Source organism: Poecilia reticulata, linkage group LG3, assembly GCF_000633615.1.
Source record: "Poecilia reticulata strain Guanapo linkage group LG3, Guppy_female_1.0+MT, whole genome shotgun sequence".
Taxonomy (NCBI): Eukaryota; Metazoa; Chordata; class Actinopteri; order Cyprinodontiformes; family Poeciliidae; genus Poecilia; species Poecilia reticulata.
The window spans coordinates 22,627,806-22,652,886 of NC_024333.1; the positions used below are offsets into that span (position 1 = coordinate 22,627,806).

Consider the following 25,081-nt stretch of genomic DNA (forward strand, 5'->3'; position numbering starts at 1 on the left):
ATCGAGAAAAAGAAAATCCAGGGGAATGTCAAAACCTTTTCTATTGATCTTACTGAACTTCTGTGAGGTGACATAAATCAGCTTAAATCAAACATATACTGTAATCAGCCTTAATGGGAATTAATAACAAGTTCATAAACCGAAGTAGATGGAAAAATTGGTGTAACTCCACAAACGGCCACTAGAGAGCACACGACTTCAAGACCAAACAGGAAGTGTGATCATAAAAGAAGGAACACGGAAGGCAGCAATCTTACAACTGTTGTTTATGTTGTGCACGTTTTTAGTATATGTCTGCATTCCTGCATAGTTTCTTAAAAAAAACTCCATCATGCCTGTAATTTGTGCTGCACCGGGGTGCAATAATAAGTTTGTTAAGGGGTCGGAGATAAGATTTTACAGGTAGGTATAACACTTTTAACAAGAAATTGGACGGTATTTTGTTTAGTCCTGCAGAAAGCTATTACACGTCAGATTTAATTGTGATTGTAGACAAAAACAAACCTTGTATTTTCGTTTTAAACGCTTTTATAAAGTGCAACTTTGAACGAAGATTCATTTTTTTAAGGAGAATGCAATCGCTCTAGTTATATCCTCCTGACTACCAGGAAAAACAATATTGTCCAATCGCCATTTTTTTTATCCCAGTCTTTGTAAGGTAATAAAATGTTTTATGCACTTACTTTCTCTTCCCCCCCCAAAAATGTTATTACTGATAAATGCCATTTTTATGAATTAGAAAAAGGTACGTACAAAAGTCCCACTCCTTCACATGTGGTATAATAGAAAAGCCCTAAATATCCTCTCCAGATACCAAAAGGAATTAATTCAGTAGAATGCAGGGGGTGGGAGATATTCAAGTTTAGAAATGTCCTCTACAGAGGACAAAAATGAACTACTGGTAGTCAGGAGGATATACACTATTTTTGTGATAGACAAATCCAGTTCCATTCTCAACAGTAAGTTGCTTTTTAAAATAGTTATAGTAATAGTAATTTAATTATCACGTGGTTGAAACAGACTTATTTTCTGTGGAAAATTATTTATAGCACTACATTTTCTTTATAGATTTTGTAAACAAACACATTAGTGGGAGTCGTTGACTTTTCAGGCATTGCAGTATTAAAAACATGAGGTGAATTCCATCTGATCAATTTCTAAGAATGTATTATTTACTCCTTCCATAACTTTTGCACAGTATTATATAGTTTAAGCAAAATCAGTTGAATCTAATGAATGCTTGTTACCAGGCCTCTGATTAACAATGATTGAGTTGTGTTGGAGAGGGGATCCATCTAGATGCTGCAGGGTAGTAGCTCTCTATGCCTTGACTTGAACAACCCTGTTCTACATAGTATTATCATACGATATAGTCAGAGTCATATCTAGACATGGATAGTTCTATCGCATGCTGTAATAATGATATACAGTCAAATTTAACATCATCAAATGGAGCCCAGCCAGTGTGGTGACGGTGTAGATCAGCGGTGTCAAAGTGAGACATGTCTGTCACGAAACGTATTGTCAATTTGTGAAAAAGTTGAAATCCTTCCATGTCCCTTCTTCTCTGTTTGTCAGATTCCCTCTTAGCAAACCTCAACTTGCCACCAAATGGGTCCAGAGCCTGGGGATGAAAAGCTTCATCCCGACCCCCAACACTTGCCTCTGTTCTGAGCACTTCAGGACAGACTGCTTCAGGGACTACAACGGAAAGCAGTTCCTGAGGGAGGACGCAGTGCCCACCATATTCGCCCCAGGACAGGAGAGTTCAAAGGTGGGAGCACGTTTCCTCTTGTTTTTCTGTTGAAAAATTGCATTCTCCACATGAAGTGAATAAATAACTCTGCACATTTTACAGATTGAACTTCGTAAAAGAGGAGTAATACCAAAAGAAACAAATGTGTCAAATCAGATGGGGACGCTGGCAGACAGAGACAGAATGAGAGAGACAGTCATGCGCAGAGAAAAAAGAGGAGGAATGAGGGTGAGTTTCTTTTGGTGTTGATTTATACATTTGTAACTGGATATTTAGATGTGCTGCATATAAAGACACATAGCCTTTCTATTCTAACTGTCTGACATTAAATACGAATCAACTTTTCCTGTTTTAAGTCAGTTAAAACAGGATTTTTTTAAAATTATTTCTATTTGCTGAATGTGTGAAAAATGAGATAATCTTTTAGAATGTGTTAGTTTCTTAAAATTTAGAAGTTAGCTTAAATTTTCTTCACATTTGATGAAATTGTCTTTTAAACTGCATGCCTTAAGTCAGACTTCAACAAGACATATTCTGCCAATAATGCACACCAGCATTTTTGAGTTGTTGCTTTAAAATACATCTACACACGTGTCTCAGTTGAACCTACATCTTGTAAACTAACCTGTCAAAAACCTTAGAAAAGCCATAGCATTATTAAATGGACTTTGTCAAATTGTATTAGGCCATATTAATATTAGTTTATGTAAACTTTTGATTTTGACGAAAGAAATAAAAAAAAAATCTCCATCAGTTTTCTGACATTTACCCACCGGAAATAATTTTGTTAATCTCTGTTGGCCTAAAAACGGAAGAAGTTATGCGTCTCTTCAGTGTGTGTAAATATCTGGTTTCAATTGTAGGTAATGTTCTTTTCCTCTTTAATGATTTTAATTACTGCAAGCAAGGTAGTTTTAATTATGTCAATCATAAATTTCTAACTGAGATCACCCAAAGAATGTATTATGGGATGCAAAATGTTGCAGGGAGGACGCGGAAGCCGTGGAGGAAAACAGCTTTCTGACAGGTGAGGCTGTTTTACTTTTTCTTTTTTCTTTGCACATCTGCACTTTAAGGGTTTGTGAACAAAAGCTGGTCCAGTTCTAGATCAGGTCCAGAGCTAAAAGCATTACTTAATCCAAACAGAACAGCAGAAAACGATCTGGTTTTCTACATCCAGAGAGCTAGAAACTGCTCTTACAGTTCTGCTGGACATTATTGAAACTGTACATATACCAGCAGGGATGTAAACACTTATTGAGTTTGTTGGGAGCAGAGATGGTTATATAGCCTTAACAGCTGCTGAGATGAAAGCTCTGTACTAACGCTGTCATCAGGCTTCTTTTTATGGGTCCAAATCTATTATATTATAATGTCTTATCAAATGAAAATAATTTTAACCCTTCAAGGTTGTACATCGTTAACCTATTTTAGGTTTGAGAGAGTCTGCATAATCTTTTGCTGCTGTGTGTTTGGGTGTGCTGGTCTCTTGGCACACACCATGTAGGTTTTAATTCATGAGGATATGTAGATTATTTCAATTATCCTCTGAGCTAGAAGGAATTTTATTTCTTTCTCAGGTTATAACTGCTGTAAAAAATACACAAAGAAATGTCACGGCTTTAGAACTCAGAGATGTGATCCTGCTCATATATCTTGCTATGCTTCAAGAGCAGGAAAATATTCATATAAAGTTTGCTACAATTATACATTTCTCAAAGATTTTGACTGACTGCATAAGTCATAAAGTGTAGTTGCTGGTGATAATTGTTCTGCTGAAAATCATAACTTTTTTAAGTTTGCAATTGGAGCTGCTTTTCTATCTCCTCCACATACACCCACTGTCAGATTTTTCAAAATCCCTTCCAGCTGCACATTTCCACTAAGTTTGGAGTGGTTTCGCATTGCTTGTGCACCATCATTGTCATAAAACATTCTGGTATTATTGCTGTATTTGTGTGATTCACGGTTTTAATCTCATACCAGACTCTGCTGTTAAGGTGTGTGGTAATCGGTCCCCCAAGATTGCTGATGCTCACAGCAGAAAAGCCCTTCCTTTAAGAGGAGCAGCTGCTCACTGTCAGCCGGCATCATTTAAATACATGGACCCGTTTCAGACCAGACGGTGGAAACACAAACAACTGACTGACAGGGTTTAAATGAAAGGTTCTGGGAAATTAGGTTAATATTCCAAATCGCTTTGTCAAAATGTGCCTTAAGCATTAGATTTATGTGGAAATTATTCCCCTTTACATAATTTCTTGATTTAACTGATTGAAACTCTGAATAGCTGCTGGGAACAGATTTTTGAGGTTATTGAATATTTTGTATTCTTTCCTGTAATTGGCAAGTTGATATAGAACTGGCACTTTTTCCAGTACAGCAGAAATGGATTAATGAAAAACTCGTGCTATCGTTTCTCACAAGCTTGGACTTTCCTTTTGGCCGTGGTTTGTTTAATTAGATTAGTGAAATCCGAATTTGATCCTTGTTTCATAATGAAGTGAAAGACAAAACTGTCCCCAGGTTTTTAACTCTCTTCACTGACTTCTTTATATTAGCCGACATTGCCACTCCGTGTTAGACGATGGCCGTGTTAATGGAGACATACGAAGGGATGGTTTATATCTGGTTGTGATAAATTCACACAGTCATAATGTGCGATATAAAACAAGTGAGAAAGTAATTATAGAAAGCCACTGAAGGGGCGGGAGGAAGAGGCTTCAGGAAAATGAAATCAGATTGTTTTGCATCCGAGGGAACAAATCACATCACGTCACCTTTAACTCTCCGTCATGCAGGCAGAACGTCGCAGCCAAAAGCAGAGTGTACGACAGCAAGGGCCGGCTGCTGTCCAACGGCAAAGACATGTGCGACTGCCTGGACGTGGACTGCATGGGCTGCTTCTACCCCTGCCCCGAGTGTTGCTCCAGAAAGTGCGGTGTGGAGTGCCGCTGTGACCGAAAGTGGCTCTACGAGCAGGTGGAAGTGGAAGGTGGAGAAATCATCCGGAACAAATTTGCAACTTAGCTATCATTGATGCCCTTTTTTTTTTTTTTTTTTGCTTTTTGTTTTTAAAAAAAACTCTATCAATATATCCTCATTATTTCCAGTGAACTTCGGCCTGTTGAAACATTTTACTTTGCATGAAGAAAGACAATGTAGCTGTTATTTAAAGGTGTTTTCTAATTATGCCAACATGTGTTAATAAACCTTTTCTTTGTTCTTTTTGTGATGTTTTCACTGTTATTGTTTTTGATCACCATCTCCATCTACCCCGCATCTATTGACTTGAAATGATTTTCTCACTGTTTGAAGCTAAGTCAAACTAAACTTATTTTGTTTTAGATCTTTTTAGAGTTTCCAAAATTATTTCTATTTGCTAAATGCCTGAACAGAGAACTTTTTTTTTACAGATTTTTTGGAAATTGAAATTCAAAAGGTACTTTTATTTTTGTTATTTACTTTGTATTCAGACTTTAAAAGTTTCATTTAAAAGAACTCAAAAGTTAAAAAAAAAAGGTTTGGATTGTTTTTTTCACATAAAAAAATGTGAAGGAACCCTTTAATTCATTCATAGCCACAGTGATGTCCATGTTGCACATATTAGTAATCTGCTTAACAGAACATTCACAATATGCTTGTTTTTTCTTTAAGCTGCTTTTTAACCAAAGTTTTCTACACATAAAAACAATTATTGCTTTTCATTTCCCTTCTCACTGACCCAAGGCAGCTAGGGACCGGTATGACACAGCAGTTTCAGAGCTGCAGCACTCCTACGAGTATCATTTTTCATTTATACGCATTCTGCTGCCCTTGAGCATCAGCTGCAGGTGAAGTGTCATGGAGCCCTGGGGGGCATCACCTCGTGACATTTCTGAAAGAAAATGGATAACCAGCTCTGAAATTCACCGTCCTGCTGAGCCTGGAAGTAAAACTGAAGTGGAAATATTTCTTTTTAAATACCTTGTAAATAAAATAGAAGTAGTTGGGGAGAGTATGTGGGGAGGGGGGCGAATGTGTGCAGTCAGCTTTCCATAAAATAACAGAACAGTGCTGCAGTTCTATTCATTGTTGCCTTTTATTACCTGCACCAAGTCCATTTTATAGCTCATCATACAGAGGCTACAAATAAATGAAGCATATTAATATTTATAAGTGCTGAGGGCGAGTCGATGTAAACAAGTCATTCATCACAGCAACAGAAGCTTTGCTCCATACTGAGTAAACTTCCCGCCTCCTATACAAACATTTATATATTAAGTATATTAAGTGTTTATATAAAGATTCAGTTTGATGTTTATATTATTAAGTAATATGAAGAAAAAATAGTTTTATTTCTGAAACAGAGCTGTTACAACCTTTAAATTATAGCATCCTGAATGTGATGGGGTCCTTGAGGTTATGTCCTTCCACACTTTGGTAACATTACTTTAGGGGTGTCACATGGACTCAAATAGCTTGTTAAATATGGCATGTGTTGTCATAACATCTGTTGACCTCTATAAATCTGCCAGTGAACTGCTGTAATGTGTGACCCTTTACATAAAAATATATCAGATTGAGTTTGTGGGATACAGTTCAAGTAAGATATTTGCCTATTGCACGGATTGTGGCCTTTTGAGCCAGATGAAATATATAGGAAATATCATGACCTCTTACTTTAATTAATTTAGGAGCACAATTTAGAATTTTCTTGGTGGATTTAAAGACACAAACTTGTGTCCTTTACATCACAGACATTTTGACTGGCTTTCAGTCCAGAATTGAAAGCTTATGCCCCTGCTCTCTCTATTTCTTTTTTTTTTTGTTATTCAGACATGGTGTGCCGACTGGTATGCCTATGTCTTTGTGTCTCATTTGTTCTCTGATTTCTTTAGCTTGGCACATGATGTTTGCTTTGGGAAATTTTGTAGCGTTGTTGGTTGTTACTGTACATCCTAAGATCTGCCTTCTAAGGATGACGGTGTGCGTCAGAGAGTAAAACGTCAACATAATTTACTCACACTAACTGACTTCAAAGGAGAATACTTTACAAAAGGAATACTTATAGGGTTTTTTTTTTGTCTCATAGACATCTATTTTACTTTTAGAGATCTGAACTAACGGCATCTATGTTCTTAAAGAATAATAATAATAATTAAAAAAAACAGCTGTTCTAAGTTTGTGGAAACTTTTAGGGAGCCTTCATCACACCCTGACTGCAAATCTGAGTTAATTACTCCCCTCTAGCAGAGACGACACAGCGACTGACCCGTGTATAAAACTTGATAAAACATCTATTTAAGCATAATAACATAAACCTCCGGGGATCTGCTGGGCATAATACAAATCGGCTATAACAAGACACTAACAACCAGAGCACACATCAGCTTGTCAGCTAAAACTCGCTCTCAGCTGGAGATGTGAGAGAAGATAAACAGGTAAAAGGTCCTTCTGTGTGTTCACAATAGAACAATCACTTACTCACAGTTTTTTATGGTATATTAATAATTATTTTTATTTTAGTTTCTGATTTCATATTAAATCAAAAATAATTCAGGAACATTAGAAATGTTGGAAACGCTACAGAATGAGAGAAAATGTAAACCTCATTCCTAATACCGTTGATCCTTTTGTATTTGTCCTTTCAGCAATTGGCAGAAACCCTGGGATTCATCTGGATGCCAGTGCTGATGCTTGTTGGTTTGTCAGCTGCTTATCTCTTCACTGGGACATCAGATTGGCTTGAAATTTACTTTTGTGCCTCTGGCAGAACAACAACTCATTATACAGTAGTTTGGCATTGATTTAGAAGCAAGATTTTTTTTTTTTTGCCTAATTACAGAAACAGAGATTGATTTCTAAGTTAACCTCCAGGGCTTTGGATCAGTTCATTCAGTTTAACTGAAGCTGGATGCGGTGGATAGTACCTGGATGGACAAATATTTAGAAATTATGGAGCTTTACATTCTCCTAATCTCTGTGCTCTGACTTCTTTTTTTATATTTATTTAGCATTTATTTTTTGCTGCCTTCAGGCTGTTTGCATTGATGGAGAAACTGTTGATGTTACACTAACACTGGGCAAAATAGTCCCTACCACAATTCCTTGTGGGAAACAGTCAATATCTATACCTGCTGAATCTCTCTTTTGCTTTGGTCAGCTTTTTACTTCAGGCTTTCTGCCTATAGTCTCACCTCCTTGTGCTTTCCAACTCAACACAACAAATTGCAAACTTTCTAACTTTCCAACAATTTTGTCTTGACTTGGAGTCCACTTCCATGCAAAAACAAAATAAAAACAAAAAGTTTTTTTGTTTTGTGTTTTTACGAAGAAAGAATCTGAATTTTGTCCTCGATTTAAATATATGATGATTTTCTTTGTAGAATCACGTTTTTATGGAAATACAAACAGAGGTTTGTTTGGGGGATATTTCTGTCAGTTTTCAACATCAACAGACTGAAATAGCTTGAGCCCCATCAAATTGAGCGTTTATGAATGTAAATATTCAGGCTGTACAATCAATTTTCAGTTGACATACTTTTATGGTTTGATTTAAACTGCAGATGTCAAATTTACAATTTCCGCTGCATGATCAAGTCAATGGTCCGGTAGATCTGGTAAACAGGACATCAACCACTAAAACCACAAGTCCCTGAATTCCCTGCTCGTTGATTGGCATTTCAATCAGGACCCACAACTCACCCTTCATCTGCTGACATTCAAAAGTGATCACAGGTAGAAGAGAGTGCACATCAGAGTAGAAAACAGAATACTGAATGTCTTTTTCTTGCTACATTAAAATTTAGCTCCAAAGACTGCAGAGAAAAGTAGAAAGATGTAAAAAAAATAAATAATTGATTTTTATAGCAGTTCCACATCTTTTTCATGTACCTGTGGTGTGAAGCTTTTTATGTTAGAGTTTATCATAATATTTAAAGAGAAGGAAAAACTTACTCTCATTTTTTTTCTATTGATGAATATCAATTTGACACGCTGATACATCATAAATCTAGCTGCATGTATGGCGTTTTTTTGTTTGTTGGAAGCTAAATTTTTCAGGTTTTCTTTTGTGTTACCTTGTAGGCACCTTCATCCAGATTCCAACTGTAACCAGTTTTGTGAGGAAAAGAAACTCCTCAGCATAATACTACTTCCACCGTGTTTCTCTGTGGGGATGCTGCATTCACTAACATGTCCAAAAACAAATCTGCATCACACAAAGTGTTTTGTACATATGCAAAACCCTCAGTTTAGAATTCATTTGATCAGATAGTCATCTCCCTCATGTGGCTGTGTTCCCACGTGGTTTCAGGCAAACTTCAAATGGGAATCTCTTCTAAAAATCCTTAATACTATCAGAGGGTGAGTCTAAAAGTTGTGGTACCAACAGATTCCCTGCCATATCTGAAATCTTTGAGATTTCACGAGAGTCACCTATCGGCTGCTTTACTGAATAATCCCCTCATTGATCACAGTTTGAGTTTTGGTAGACACTCATGTCTTAGCTTACGGTTGTAACCTACTCTTTCCATTTTCAGGTGCTGCTAATTATGTGACTACTGTTAGAGATGAGTTGTACAGAATTTTATTTAGTCTTTCTGCATGTAATCCAGCTCCCTCTCTCAGGTTAAAAATATTCATGTTAGGTCAGCTGGTCTCTCTAAATTTCCCTATGGAGTGTGTGAGTGTAATTGTTTGTGTATCTCTGTGTTGTGCTGTGACAGATACCATCCCCTTGCAACTGCATAGAATATAAACAGTAGAATGGATTCAGCCCCATTTAAGCTAAATAGGGCTGAAATAAAATACACACATTTTCCTGATTTTTATAAGTAAAATCAGCTTAAAAGTATGTTTCATTTTCAGTCCACTGCAACACTTAGTAACATCAAATCCCAATAAAATGTATTGAAGTTTGTGGTTACAATGTGACAAATGGTGAAATGTTCAAGGAGAATGATTGCTTTTGTAAGACAGCATAGCTGTCACTTACTCACAGTGAGCAGGTGTATTTGCCATAATCATTTCTAATCAACATAAGTAAAATTGTCCCCATCATATTAAATCAAAACAGATGATCCAAACCCTTTAGGAAAACAAACATAAAATAAGCACTAAATATGCAGTCACACTACATTAATAGATGTTAATGGCTTTAAAGAAAAATCTGTGTTGTCAGCCGTGTTTCATATGAATATTCAGCAGCTCCACCAAACTTTTACTATTACCAAAGTCTCTTATTGGAAGTAAAGAGTTAATCAAAAGTTTAAAAACTCAGAAGTATTTGTGATGTGCCACAACAAAGTAGGAACAGGTTTCACAAGCAGAACAGAACATTTATTTTTTCAAAGTAAATGAAACCATGAACTCATTGCTGACACTTCAGAAACTCACTAATGCCTTACTATCAATTATCTCAAAAAATGCAGTGGTCTATTAGACCATTGCATTTATTATATAAAGGACCATTCCCTCACACTTGCTGAAATATGATTTTTTATTTAGAGCAGTAATAATTTGCTGTACCGTTAAGTTACACAACCTAAAAAGAAGGTTTTTCTACTAAGCATAAAAATCTACCAAAGCAGTGTTGTATTCCAGGGAAGATCCAAGTTCATTACATATATATATGTTTTGAGCTTACTAAGCTGTTTCTGCTTTTAGCGGCACCCCTGGAGAAGAGCCAGTGAGAAACAGGGACTCCAGTGGAGCTCTTAGAAATACTGCAGGCCGTATATTTTCATTTCCACCTGTCAAAAAGAGGCAAGCCTTTTTTATTTTCCCTTCTATGAACCATTTTGCCAGAATGAAAAACTGACCAGCAGAATTACGGCACTTTCAGGGTTGGTCACCTTGTTTGAGAGGAAAGGTGAAACTGATACTCGGACATCCAATCTCTTACTTCTGATGATGATAAAGCACCAGGCCAATCATTCTGGTTTAAGGCACTTTAAAACAATTGATGTTCATATAGAAAAAATAAACAGAAATATGAGCAGTATCTTTTTTTTATTTCAGTGTCAGATAAAGATGTACAATAATAAGTATACGTTTGCCGACCAAAGGAGGAGCTTAACAGCTGGGTATGTGGCCATGAAAGCGGCCGCAGTATGTATCCTCTGTGTTGCATGTGGTGCAGTGGCAGTTTGTAGCCACGGGGTAAGTGATGCTTCCCGGACACCCCTCGATGTGTTTCACCTCGTAGGACCAGTCTCCGTTGCAGGTCTTATGCACAGGCGCCTCTTCAGGGCTTTCAAAGACAGGGTCCTGTTACCAAAATGGATTAAAGATTGAATATATGAAGACAATTCAGTGGGAAACACTGGTGGAAGAGTTTTACTACATCATGTTTAATAAAACCAGTAATTGCTTGTTTTCAAATGAACATTTTCACAATGAAAACATGAGATGACAGAACTGAGTTCAGCGCGGTTTTAAAGACAAATAAGTCTCACCTTGATATGTTTTGTTAGTGATTACGTACAATTGGTTATCATGAATAACTCAGACAGTTTGAATCCTTCCTCACCTGGGAGCAGCACAGCCCTTCACAGATTGTGGTGTGGATCCACACCTCCTGACCGCATCTCTCCATGGGGATGCTGACGTTTTTCAGGTTGCAGCTGAAGCATCCCTTCCCCAGGGCTAGCACCACCACAAAGACAACCAACTGCATCCTCCGCCAGGTGTAGCACAGACGCCCGCTGCAAGAGCAGGTCACGTCTTAGATTAGATATTTCAATACTTAAAAAAAAAGTTTTTCAACCACTTTTATACATCAATTTGATCAGCACAAAGCAAAAAAAATAAAAAATATAAAAAAATAAACACCACTGGCAAGCACTATAAAAACCATCTCAGCAGAAGAAGCAGAACACTGTCCTGTGCTCTGGATCTTTTTGTAATTTCTCAGTGAACCAGGTTGGGTCTATAGACCTGTGGTCTCACCACCAAGCTTCCCAGAAAGGCATTAAAAGAAGTTTGATAAAAATGACTGTTTGACCATTTTAACAGGTATTAAGGTTGTAAGCAGAGGGGTAGTGTTTTTCTGGCTCAGCCTGTTGGATATTTAAAAAGTTTCCTGCTTTGCATTACTACAAAAATGAAGCAAACACAAAAAAACAATTTTAAAGAAAATGAAAACATCGTAAGTTGGAGGAAAAGTGACACAATTATCCAGGAATGCTTTGGACATGTCAAAAGCGTAATAAAACAAAATGTTTGTTCCAGCATTTTGTTTTAGTGTGAAACCCTAAAATTATCTAACCATACCCTGGAAAGCTTTCTGGCCATTTCTCAGTGAATTTTTTTTTGTTGTTGTCTTGACTTTCTTTTCCAGGTTATTTAGTATCAAATTAAAAACTGTTTTAATAAAACCTAACTGGCTTTAAAAGAGATGATTTAGTCATAAATATCCAGTTGGTGTTTCTGAATATAAAACAATTACAGATCTTATTTGTTTGACTCCGAGTATGTTTGAACATAGTAATTTCAGATTTTTTTCTAGTGGTTTGAAGAAAAATGGTGATCAATATGTGCAAATCTGATTTCTGAGTTAAAAATAATATTTACATGTTTTGTGTAAAATTAACTTGTTTCTTTTAGAGGGACAACAAAAGTCTAATTTGTTACACCACAGAAATCACATTTGTTGTTAAAATTAAAACATATATCAAATTTATTATTATTTAGACCATAATTTTTAAAGATTTAAAATACATAATAGTAAAATAAATAAAAATAATATTTCTTCTACTGAAAGCAAACTGAATGTGAGAATATGTTTTTTCTACTAATTATCCAGCAAAAAGTTGTACAACTGTTGGAAAATAAAGGTTCCTAAAATTAATTTAACCACACTAGCAGCACATTTTTGAAGACATTTCATTCAGTTTAAACCTCTCTAAACAGACAGCTTACCTGTAAATCTCTTGTTCTTTTAAAATAAGAAAATATCTTCTCAGTCACTCTTGATACATCTGCAGCAGTTTGCCACTTGACATCTTCTCCGTCTGCTTAAATATTACCAGTTGTAATCCATCTAATCTTTTCAATCTATTTCCTAATGCGTCCTCCACCTACTATGGCTTAACTCAAATCCACATCATTTTCCCCATCTACATGTCAGGAATATCACATGGCTCAGGACCTTTGCTCCCACACATGGGGGTGAACAAGTCTGTAATTTCAGAAGTGTTGTTTAGATTAGATTGATGGAAAAACTCAGATGGAGCACAGAAGCATTATAAGTCCTCTGCCCCCACACTGCTGTTAGAGTTGCCCTTAGCAGCTGGAGTAAGTAGGAGACTTGAGGCAGAGAAATGGTGCAATCCCACTGGGTGTTTATTCACCAACCTTTAACACACAGACAACCCTTCTTACAAAGACCTAGGGTCTCAGTAGCAACCACACTAATGTGGCCAAACATGCAGCCTTTTATAGTCCCTGGCTGCTCCAATTAACAATCCACCAAGAAACAGGGTAAAACAAAATACACACACACACACACACACAAACTTTGACAAAATAACCAAATCTTCAGAATAATATACATTACCAAATGCTATTCATTTTAAGCATCTCTAAAAACACATTTCTATTGATATAAATATAAATCCAACATAAAATTTATAAAGTGCATAGTTCTGTTGCTCCCCGTCTTCCATCTGCTTTGGTCTCTTCTGGAACCTTTAAAAGGTGCTCAGGCCCCTGGGGACTCTTTTAGCCTGAACACCCTGCAGAGGAAGAGACAGAGGTAAGCCACACCCACACAAAGCCTTCAAACATTTCAGTGCATTTAAAACAGTCACAATATACTTATATTATCCCTTTGTTTGTTGTATTTTAACAGGACACCATCAGTTCCAGCTGAGATGCCACTGCATAAAAACACAATCAATAAAATACTTCAATCTGTTTGTATCTGTTTCTGTTACCATTCAACATGCATTTCTTTTGTCATTTAACACACATTTTAAGTGTTGTACTGCCAAAATGTTGATATGCAGTATACTGTACTCTGCATCTATTGCTTGTTGTAGCATAGGTCATGTCCATTTGCAGGATTAATGCACATTTTGTGCATCAATCTAAACACACAATATGTAACCTGTGCAACAGTTTGTCCACCGTTATTTAGACTGGATGACTTATCTGTCTTGATGGTTTATATCTTGGAGTGTTTTTTTTTTTGGTCTGCAAAAATACCTTTTTGTTGTTAATTTATTTTGTTAAGCTAAATTTAACACAATTTTGGGAACAGGGTCGATCCTTAACCACAGCTCTGATTACTCACCAATAGAACTACAACTCTTCAACTTTTATTATTTGATTATCCTATAGATTCTGATGATTAATTGGATAAAAAACTGGCACATTCTGAAAAATTTGTCATTTAACAATTTGTGTTTTTCATGCAATATTACAGATTTTAAAAAAATCAAATAATTCAATCTACTTGTTTGTACAGTCCTGGCTAAATTACTTTCAGCAAATGGTCTTATTTTGAGTCTGCATATGAACCATAGCCTCTGGGCCATTCTCATCGGTAAACTTCTAAAGTTACAATATTGCAGCTTGGTTCTTGTTGGTGAGCCTTTTGGACAATTTCTATAAATCTATACTCCATATTAACACAGCGCTGTACACAAGGAATCAGAATACCCTATATTCTATGTTGATGTCTCTACTTTAGCTTTGAGTCGTTTTAAAACTGCAGCCTGAACTGGACAGTCCAGTGACGGTAAAGCACTTCTTTGGCAAGGCGTCACGCTTCATCCAGCAGTGCCTCAGTCTGTCTTTGCAGCCGCAAGGGAGTTTATTTCTCCACCATCCTGCAGAACTGCCACACCTGTCTAACAAGGCTACAAGGACTTTTAAAATGTCACCCCGGTCCTCTGAAGTGCTGCTTTCTCTAGTAAACCTCAAATATGTATCATTGTTAGTATCCATTCTGTTCTTAATGAGCACCAGCCAAAGCTGGTTAATTTTGCATTCAGAGTACGACACCTAATTTGCCATTTTCTAAGCGGTTTATACAACAGCTGGTAATTTCTCTTGATATGCCTGCGTCTGTACTGAAAATATGCTTCATTAAGTCTGCAGACACACATCCTGTACATTCACGCACTCATCACACGAACAGCTTTTTTTAATATTCGACCCAGAACTCTGAAAGGGCAGAAAAGACATTCAAGTTTATGTCAACATTGTAGTCCCAAAAATAGCCACGTCTACCTGCAGCAAGAACAAAAACACACACACACAAAAAAAAAAACGCAGGACTGGTAAGGATGTTTTTCTCTTTCCAACAGCAAAAAGAAGATGGCTTGTTCTGTAATGTCACATTCATGTCCAAGAGGAATCAATTTATGTGATGGATGAGGTGACGGTTTGTGGGCCCAGGAAGATTTTCTGGTTCATATCTCTGAGCAGTACAATAAAATAAAGCTCCTCTGGGTGTTAAAAAAAACCTCATATGAGCTGTATATGAAGAGATATAAAAGCTAAGCTGAACAAGTTGCTGACTTCAGGAATTCGAGTCACAGGTTAATGCTTAAGCACTTTGGAACAGAGTCGTCTTGGTTTTTTTGTGAGCTCAGTGTAAACACTGTCCTGACAGGACTAACAATACTAACAATATTCACAACCAGCTTGTTTTTCTGCAGAAACTTTACTCTATTGGAGTCGATTCCCCCAATCACCAATCACACCAGAGACAGAAAAACAACCCCTCCGGTTTTGTGATGAAGCTGAAACCTTCATCTCGAGGATCACCCACGCTAATCTCTATAAACAAACGCCTCTACAACCCATCTAAGGTCAAGGATTTTGCTTTGTGACTTGGATTCATGTTTCCATGTGAACTGACTGAGAAGCATAGTTGTAGGAAACATTCAAAGGGACAGCTCCCTCTTAACCTCTAAGGAATACAATGCCTTGCAAAAATATAAATTCCCACTGAAACATTTTTTAATATTCAATTATTTTGACATTACTTTTTGCTTAGGAGAACAGCATCAAATCAACATGTAAAGTGAAAGGCATAGGATGTTTTTGTATTTAACCCCGTTTACTTTCTAATTAAAACTTGATTAAATTATTTAGGGAAGGAGGGAGAATTTCTTTTTAACTAAAGCTTTATATTTCTTGTGTTTAGCCCACAATGCTGTTCCCTTTTCTTCTTTAACACTGAAGTCACAGCTTTTAAGTTTGTTAGATTCTAGTAAGAAAATTTGGGATGGTAAATTGCACAAGGCTTATCTATGTTCATGCACTAGAATAAGATAGAAAATCATATTACTCTAGCCAGGATGACATGACTGAATTATGCACTTTTTTCTTCTCAAAGATCAGAATCTGGGTCAAACCTGCATTTTCAAGCTGCTAGATGAGCTAATTAAGTTTCATATTGCAATCATGTTTAATAAATTAGGCATTCTGATGAGACTGGTTTGTCAGATTATAAGTAAAATCTTTAAGCAAGTATTTTCTGTAACCCCACATTTCTGCATTGAAAATCTTTTCTTTTTTTCTCATGTATTCTAATAGTCTTTTCATGAGCTGTAAATGGGAAATCATCACCCATTAAAAACAGGCTGGGAAACATCAGTTGGACTGTGATTAATCTACATAATATGTTTAATTTAGCCAAACAAGTAACTGAAATAAATTACCCCTTCAATAATATTTTAATTTATTGAGTATAGCGTCACAGCTGACCTCACCTCAACCATCAGCATCTATCTTTCTTTAAAAGCAATTCAATTTCTTTAGTGTTCACCACTCATCAATGTCCAACATTGTCCCTGGGATTTAATTTGGAAATACTAACAGTAAAATATTGTTTTAAAATATATGAACTTTATCGGGAAAACTATCACAGTTAGCCTTTATTTAGCAGTTACAATTACATTATACAATTACATTTTTATAGTACAGTAATTATCAATCCCCATCACAATTAGGACAATTCACAGCAAATTTATTGATATCAGCACATCTATGTAATAAAAATCTAATGCATCCATTATTCATGCTGCTTTCTGCATAGAGAAAGTGAGAAATGTATTTTATACATAATGTATGTCTGATTTTCAATTCAGGACCTACTGAACTATTGAACTAAACTAAACACACAAAGCTCAGAAAGTAGTAACAACTGTCAGCTTGCTGCTAGAAAGCAAAAACAAAATTACGCATAAAGACACACTTAATATCGGATTGCCTATCATTTTGTCAAGATATAAACAAATTGTTGATAGAGGCAGTTGTCAGCTAAATTTGTATTTTAGGACATCTGAAGCTGACAAAGAGGAAATAAAAAACATTTAGAAACCTGACTCTTATTTTTTTTTTTACATGAATAATGTTACAACTTCTATATGTCCATTACTGGCAATTGTCCAAAAAGTCAAATGTACTTTAATTAGTCTGAAATAGCAATGTATCTTATGTCGTAAAATTAAAAAAGGAATTAATTCTCTGCCTTTTAAAATGTGGGATTTGTGCGAGAAAAGCTTTTTAAAAAAAAAAACTAATTAAATAAATAAATGCAAGCTAAGAATTACAATAATATTACACAATCCTTTGAGTTGGATTTGCTCACTGCATACAAGCTTTGATCTGTTGCAGCTCTGACTTCTGTTTAAAATGCATCTTAACCCTTGTATAATAAAACACCTCGCATCTCCACTTCATCTCACCCTATTACTAGCCTCACAACTCCCCCTGGTGCTGACTGAGGTGGATGCTCAATGAAGTGCAAGAAGTGAGGTTGCATGATGAATGTTAGGTGGGTGGAAAGTTGTGCAGACAAGAAAAGAAACTCTTCTGATGTATTAGGTGAGTTTGTGAAAGACAGAGACTGTGGAGACAAGCTTCTTAGAGACACTGAGTGATATTTGCACCGTCAGCGGTACTGATTATTACCAAAGTATGCTGTGCCGCGGCATAAAATTTAACAATTTGTTTCAGATATCCTCTTAGCTAAAAGATGCAAAGACTGGGTTACTTTCTGGACAGGCAAGCACCCAAAAATACCCCTGCAGGAATATTGCAACCAGAGATTTACTAGATACCCCCAGGAGAAGATTAGAATCCCTTGGAGGAATATTGTTTCTGGAATAACAGGCGGTTCTGTCCTAATTAGAGTGTTTGATTCAAATGAATCAGATGGGTAGAGGTGAATTGGCTATGGCTAATGATTGTTGTGTATTCCAGCAGCAGGCCTGCAGGGGTCCTGCAGAGAGAAAAAAAGCTAATTATCTGAGCAATCAGATTCAAAGTAGTAGTCTTAAAAGGTGCAATGAATTAGACCTTTACTCCACCGTAGCCCAGTGGGGTCCAAATAAATCTATTGTGAATTAAGAAGGACTCAGCTGTTACTTTACCGGCTGACATACTACTTTAAAAGTATGTGGTTTATAAAAGAAGTCACAAAAGAATAGCATAGATGCAGAGATGCAGCTTGCAAATCTCTAAACAATTATATTGTTTATTTAAACTGTGAACATCTTAATTTTTATTTTCAACAAAGCTTTAATCTGGCATAAACATGGAAAACATAGGACCAAATGTGACCATATTAATGACTCACTATACCAATATATCAGTATTTGAATCCTTAATTGCTTTTCAATAGTAGAACAAGAATTGACTAATTAATACCTAACTGCAGTAATTTGTTAGACTGACAGTTGTGTTACAATCGCCAATCTGGTGTATATGCCTCAAACAAATCCATTTAATTCAATTTGCTTTTCTCTGACTGATAAAGGAATTAATAGCAGTTCTTTCTCTGCACCATAGACTATAATTCCTCAACTAATTCAAATATTTCTACAGTGCATTTCAATTCAAAGCTTGCCTCTGTCCAGGGGACAAACATGGCTTTGTCGTTGGTTTTTGATCAGGTTAGCTGTAATTATGATCATGCCAACACAAATATGCAGTTTTGTCTGTTTTCTTCATTAAAAATATGCCAATTTTCTTGCTTCTTAAAAATTAAAACTGAAATATGTGCTGCAAAGCTATTTCTACCTCTGGGTCATTTTCACATGGTGAAATACCAACTGGACTTTAATGTGGTACAGTGGATTTTTATGTCAACACGATGTAGGACACCATTTTCAACAATAATTTTTAAATAACAAAAACAAAACAACCCGCCCCCTTCTTGGAAAACCATGGTCAGCTTTACTTTGATACCCCAAACATAATGTGGTGCAACTTTGTAATTGTAATTTGACAAGGGGCAAAAAAGCTGAAGTTGTATGAATATTATTATACTAATATTACTATATTTTCACTTTTGGAGTGACTGTAACCTATAGCACTTTTTCATTGGCTGCCATTGTTTACTTTTAAACATATGGACATTATTACCAACATTATGTAGTATTTTTAAGTTGCATGCACAAAAAAGACAGTTATGACTAATGAAATTATAAAGGAGGACTTTAATTTTCACAAATACCAACTGAGTAATTTCACTTTCTAAACAGGTGATATTCCCATTAGAGTGCTCTAGTAATTATACACCAGAGGGAGGGAGAAACCGTGGGCAGTAATAGTGTTTACTCCCAGAAGTAATGTTAATGTATGCAAAGATTTTTAAAGCTTTAAAACGTGAAGATAACCTTCACTGAGATTATTATTAAAATACAACATACATAACAGGTGTGAATCTAAGAATATTAACACAGTTTAATGGAGAAGCAGCTCAGTAGACAGATAAAATACTTTGTTTAAATTCAATTTAAAAAAAAATAAGGCAACCTTAAGATCTTACAGATAATTTCTAAATATGTTATTAACCTGGCTTTATAAACAGTGAATAAGTATGAGACTTTTCATACATGATGCAGAATCCCTTTTTGGCAAAGCACTAGTCACTTCATCCACCCTTTACATTTCACACTGTTTGTTATTTTACAAGAGTTTGCAGTTTTATTAATAACTTCTTTGTTTATCATTTTGTTTTTTGATATTTATAATTATTTTACATTTAGATGATTATTTTTTTTTATAATTTAGTTATTTTAAATTGGTTCCTTAAATAATTGCAGATAAAGACCAATTTGGAAGAATGTATGTGTGCAGGGTCAAATCAAATACTGTAAAAAATATAAAAAATAAAAAAAATAAAAATAAATGTACACGCTAAGATGACAAAAAAAACAACAACTGGTGCCTGAGAAATTAAGGTGCATTTTTATTGAAAAGTGTACGTTGTACTCTATAATCACCTTTATTTGGTAGGGATGAGCCCAAAGTAACGCATAAGGATTTTACAGAGAAGACACCGGTTGCGACCTGATGAAGGACAGAGCAGGCTGGCTGTGAGACTGCAGCACGGTGCGCAGTGACCGGCTGCATCCACTGGGGGAGGACCGAGCTCCGCCTGCATGCGCTGCGGTACATGAACGACTTTCTCACTAAGACTCTCCATCATCACACACAATGGGAGGGATACAGGAGTATAGGTAGGGCTACAGCGGCAGACAGACAGATGTGTGATGCTCAGACTCAACCATGGGGCCATTTACCCTCGCCTGTGCCAATGTAAACTTTTACCCCCCCTCCTTATTATTCGCCGCTATCGAGTGGAACTGTCTTTGATGCCAACTCGCTGCTGGCACACCTGCTTTCGCTTTTTTCTTTTTTTTTTTTTCTCGTCTTGATTGGTGTTGCCGGTACAACAGGAGCGATGCAGCACCAACGGGAGCTGAAGTGCCAGTAGATCCTGTTGAATTGAGGCACGGCGTCGAGACGCAGCCAAAAAAAAAAAAGTGTCCTCCTCAGAGTGCGTCAGAGCACGGATGTATATGCTGGATGTAGATGTGGATATGGTTGCCCGCCGGATGCGACGAGGGATTTGTGATATTACACCCCAAAACCAAGAAGAGGATTTGAGCACAGACGGAGAGCTGCATCCTCACCCAGCATTCCTCCGCCTCCTCCTCTTCCATCAGATTTGTTTGTAGGGGGGACAGAGGCGATTTATTTTGGCCCCCCTTTTTAAATGTAAGTAAGGATGAAAGAATGATACTTTAATAACATAATTTCGTGCGCAATGTTATTGTAAGCATATATCTATTTTTGATGTACCAAAGCTAATAATAATAATAATAATAATAATAATAATAATAATAATAATAATAATAATAAAGCCGTGAAGACGCGTAATACGAGTAGCATCGTGGTCAATGTATTCACAAAAACAACTGACATTTCCATAAACGCATCCCCCTTTTTTTTGCATAGACCAATTGGTGTTTTCTCTCTTTTTTTTCCTTCTCGCAGCTGCTGAGCGCATCGGAGGAACAAAGTCATTCAGATTCATCGGAGCTCCAAAACATAAGAGCTAAGAGCCATAAAAAAAAAAATCTCATCTCATAAAAAATGGCAACCATGGGCGACCACGGAGGATCAAAAGACGCTTTTTCGGGCTGAGAAGTTAACCACCTGATGGGCACCGGAGAAGCCGAAGAAAGACTGTTTGGGTGTCGCTTGTTGACTCGGTGATTTATCATGCTGAGCATAAAAGGGGCGCTGCAAGTTTGACACAGCATCTGCGTAACAGGCTATGCCACCGGCCCTGGTGTTGTTTGGTTATGGTAATGATGTCATAAAATATACACTGGGCGCAACAAGATATGCTCATCAATGTTTTTTTTTTTTTTTTATCATGTAAGTAGCAACGCGGACTCCAGCCAACATGGACCTTACTGAGGTGTGTTTGTTAATCTGACTTTCTAAACGATTGATGCCTCAGTCTCTCTGTGTCTGCGCGACAGAGCTGCAACTTTTATCCTCTGGTCTGCATCCGCCTTGACGAGGGCTCTGTAGCCTTCGCGGACCGAACCTTTACAAAAATGGAGTTTGCCATGGTGGGTGCGGACGGCGGGTGCAACAGTCACCTGCCGTATGGATATGCCCAAGCCCGCGCGCGGGAGAGAGAGCGCGAGAGGGAGCGCCAGGCTGCCCAGTCGAGAGCGGCGGCGGCGGCGGCCGCGGCTGCAGCAGCCGACGGTGGCTCCGGTGCGGAGGGAGGCGCGGGGGGCCCCACCTCCGCCACCTCCTCGGGCGCTCATCTCCTTAACAACCGCCAACATCAGTCTCGCGCCGCCTCCTCCTCCGCCAACATCAGCAGCAGCGGCGCCGCCTCGCGCCCCTCCTCCTCCTCCACCACCACCTCCTCCTCGCAGCAGGAGCCCGAACAGCAACAGCAGCACAGAGTTCTCAGAGAGCGGAAAAAGCAGCGCGGCGTCGGTCGGTGGAGGCGCAACCGGAGCACTCTCGGAGGGGACTTGCGCCACTCGGAGCTGGCGCTGCTCGGATCCGAGGAGGACATCATGATAGAGGAGGAAGAGGCCGAGGGAGCGGAGGAAGAGGAGGAGGAGGAGGAGGAGGAGGCGGAGGGGGGAGAGGCGGCGGAGGGCGGACGGGGGAGCAAGAGGTCGAGCTTTCGGTGCAACATGGATGATGAGGAGGAGACCGTGTCTATCACCGACAGGCGTCCCCAGTCCGGATACGAGAACGTTTACAACGAGTGCGGCTGCTGTGAGAGGGTCGTCATCAACGTGTCGGGGCTGAAGTTTGAAACTCAGCTGAAGACGCTCACTCAGTTCCCGGACACCCTTCTGGGAGACCCCGACAAGCGAATCAGGTACTTTGACCCGTTGAGGAATGAATACTTCTTCGACAGGAACCGGCCGAGTTTTGACGCCATTCTTTACTATTACCAGTCAGGAGGGCGGTTAAAAAGACCTGTCAACGTCCCGTTTGACATATTTTCCGAGGAGGTAAAGTTTTATGAACTCGGCGAGGAGGCGATACTGAAGTTTCGGGAGGATGAGGGCTTTGTGAAGGAGGAGGAGAAACCTCTGCCGGAGGACGAGTTCAAGCGCCAGATTTGGCTCCTTTTTGAGTATCCAGAGAGTTCGAGTCCTGCCAGGGGCATAGCGGTGGTGTCTGTCCTGGTCATAGTCATTTCTATTGTCATTTTCTGTCTGGAAACGCTGCCCGAGTTCAGGGATGAAAAAGAGTATCTGCAGCCACGCCAGAACTCCTCTCAGCCTGACCACGGATTTACACCTTTCAACGACCCGTTTTTCATCGTGGAGACGGTCTGCATCATCTGGTTCTCCTTTGAGATTATAGTTCGATTTTTTGCGAGTCCAAGCAAGACAGCTTTCTTTAAAAACATAATGAACTCTATAGATATCGTGTCCATTTTGCCTTACTTCATAACCCTCGGCACGGACCTGGCGCAGCACCAGGGCAACGGGCAGCAGGCGATGAGCTTCGCCATTCTGAGAATAATCCGCCTGGTCAGGGTGTTCCGCATCTTCAAACTATCCAGACACTCCAAGGGGCTGCAGATCCTGGGGCATACCTTGCGCGCCAGCATGCGGGAGCTGGCCCTCCTCATTTTTTTCCTGGTAATAGGCGTCATCCTGTTCTCCAGCGCGGTGTACTTCGCCGAGGCGGACGAGCCCACCTCGCAGTTCACGAGCATCCCCGACGCTTTCTGGTGGGCCGTGGTTACCATGACCACGGTGGGCTACGGCGACATGAAGCCAATCACTGTCGGTGGGAAGATAGTGGGCTCCCTTTGCGCGATCGCGGGCGTATTGACCATCGCGCTCCCGGTGCCCGTTATAGTGTCCAACTTTAACTACTTTTATCACCGGGAGACGGACAACGAGGACCAGTCGCCCGTGGTGGAGAGCATGCCGCCGGGCTGCCCGTACTTCCCGGACTTTCTTAGGAAGTTCAAAGGCTCGCCGTCTGGCTCCTCGCTGGGTGACAAAGGGGAGTACATGGAGATGGAGGAGGGGGTGACGGAGTCGCTCTGCGGGTTGGACAAAAGCCCCAGTAAAGGAAATGGCACAGACATAAGCAGAAAAAACAGTACTAACTCGAAATCAATTCAGACTGACGTGTGACTAAGAGTTTTATTTTATTATTTTCTAAACAAGATACACATCCGATTAAAGACTTTTTCTGGCCAGCAGCAGCTGAATCATACCCCCCAATAGGCCTATATACGTTTTACGCTCGCCTCAGAGACCCCTCACACACACACACACACACACACACGCACACACATTCACAATCATAGGCCACCAATTGGCACCTTAATGGCATCCATGCCTAAATTTGCCTGATAGACACAGATTTATCCGTTTATCCAGTGTGGGCTTCCAAATCTGACATGGAATCTGAATCAGACAACAGGCTATGCATTCGCACTTTATGACTTTCATCTGTCACATCACAGGGGTAGGGACAGTCGTTTTTGCTGTTATGCAATAAAGTTAAAATTTGTTTGCACTATAAGTAGAATTTGCGCTGGGTTAGAGACAGTAACTGTAGGACATTCAGATGGTCATCCTCTGCTCACCTGGATACAGAATGTATGAGTAGAGAAAAGGAGAAACTATTTCACTTAGTCTGCCAGAAAACAAAAATATAAAACTGAGCTCTATTCACATAAAAGACGCCTAAGAGAGAATACTTTTATCTTTGTTCATTTAAAATACTCAAACAAAAATGATCTACACATTGATGAGATATGTCATAACGTAGGCATTAAATAAACCAGGGCTATATTGAAATAAGCTTTTCCATAAGAGGCCAAAAATAATAATAATAAAAAAAGACCCACAATGAGAGCTAAGCACAGGTGTCATTGTTTAAAATGGCTGGAGAAGTCACCCAGCCCAGGTTTTCTATGAACACTCTTAAAGCCTCGGCTGCAACATTTTTTTTTTCATTAAAAGCACCTCAAAATGACAATATCCCTTTACAAAGATGAATATGGAAAGTTACAGCGTAAAAGACTCTGACGTGGAAACTCTTTATAAGGAGAGATTATGAGCAATTTTCTCGCCTTTCTGCTGGACTCAGTGCACAAAAAGGTATATATATATATTTATATATACCCATATATTTTTTTTTTTTGCTCAAGAGGACTTTTGATTATCTCCGAGCACAGAAGATAATCAGGATGTGGATGTCTTCCAAGGTATGTAGTGTTCAATTTCTGTGTAAAGCCAACTTTTACTGAATTGTGATTGTGGGTTTTTGATGTAGGTAATCACAATTGTGGCTCATTGCCCACGGTGGCACAGTCTTGGGGAGGCACATGTAAGCAGTAATACACGTATCTGTTAGTTTTGAATCAAACACGCTTAGTGCACTATACCCTTTAAAAGTAGTTTAAAAATGTGGTCCTATACAATAGATGGGTAAAAAAAAAACTGAAGTTAGAATCTGATTCCTACTTTACATTTTGATGTTAAACTAAAGAACTGCACTTAGTTTTTAAGG

The 25,081-nt window shown here is 38.4% G+C and overlaps 3 protein-coding genes across 3 annotated transcripts in view; 2 read left to right on the forward strand and 1 right to left on the reverse strand.

Annotated features, from left to right (window-relative positions):
* Positions 1–215: 215 nt before the first annotated feature.
* arl14ep (ADP-ribosylation factor-like 14 effector protein) lies at positions 216–4,986 on the forward strand. Its single transcript, XM_008405654.2, has 5 exons — positions 216–402; positions 1,579–1,774; positions 1,859–1,984; positions 2,743–2,783; positions 4,558–4,986. The coding sequence occupies exons 1-5, from the start codon at positions 332–334 to the stop codon at positions 4,784–4,786; spliced, it is 663 nt and encodes a 220-aa protein (XP_008403876.1). The 5' UTR covers positions 216–331; the 3' UTR covers positions 4,787–4,986.
* Positions 4,987–10,731: 5,745 nt separating this feature from the next.
* Positions 10,732–13,925, reverse strand: LOC103462710 (follicle stimulating hormone subunit beta). Its single transcript, XM_008405653.2, has 3 exons — positions 12,662–13,925; positions 11,271–11,445; positions 10,732–11,008 (listed from the first exon to the last, which is right to left on the reverse strand). The coding sequence occupies exons 2-3, from the start codon at positions 11,415–11,417 to the stop codon at positions 10,814–10,816; spliced, it is 342 nt and encodes a 113-aa protein (XP_008403875.1). The 5' UTR covers positions 11,418–11,445; positions 12,662–13,925; the 3' UTR covers positions 10,732–10,813.
* Positions 13,926–19,906: 5,981 nt separating this feature from the next.
* Positions 19,907–25,081, forward strand: part of kcna4 (potassium voltage-gated channel, shaker-related subfamily, member 4) — a 66,449-nt gene continuing 61,274 nt past the window's right edge. The window contains exons 1-2 of the mRNA XM_017304047.1: positions 19,907–20,767; positions 21,047–24,776. Coding sequence (XP_017159536.1) covers positions 21,619–23,694 — 2,076 coding nt within the window. The 5' untranslated portion in view covers positions 19,907–20,767; positions 21,047–21,618 and the 3' untranslated portion in view covers positions 23,695–24,776. The remainder of the gene's footprint in view (positions 20,768–21,046; positions 24,777–25,081) is intronic.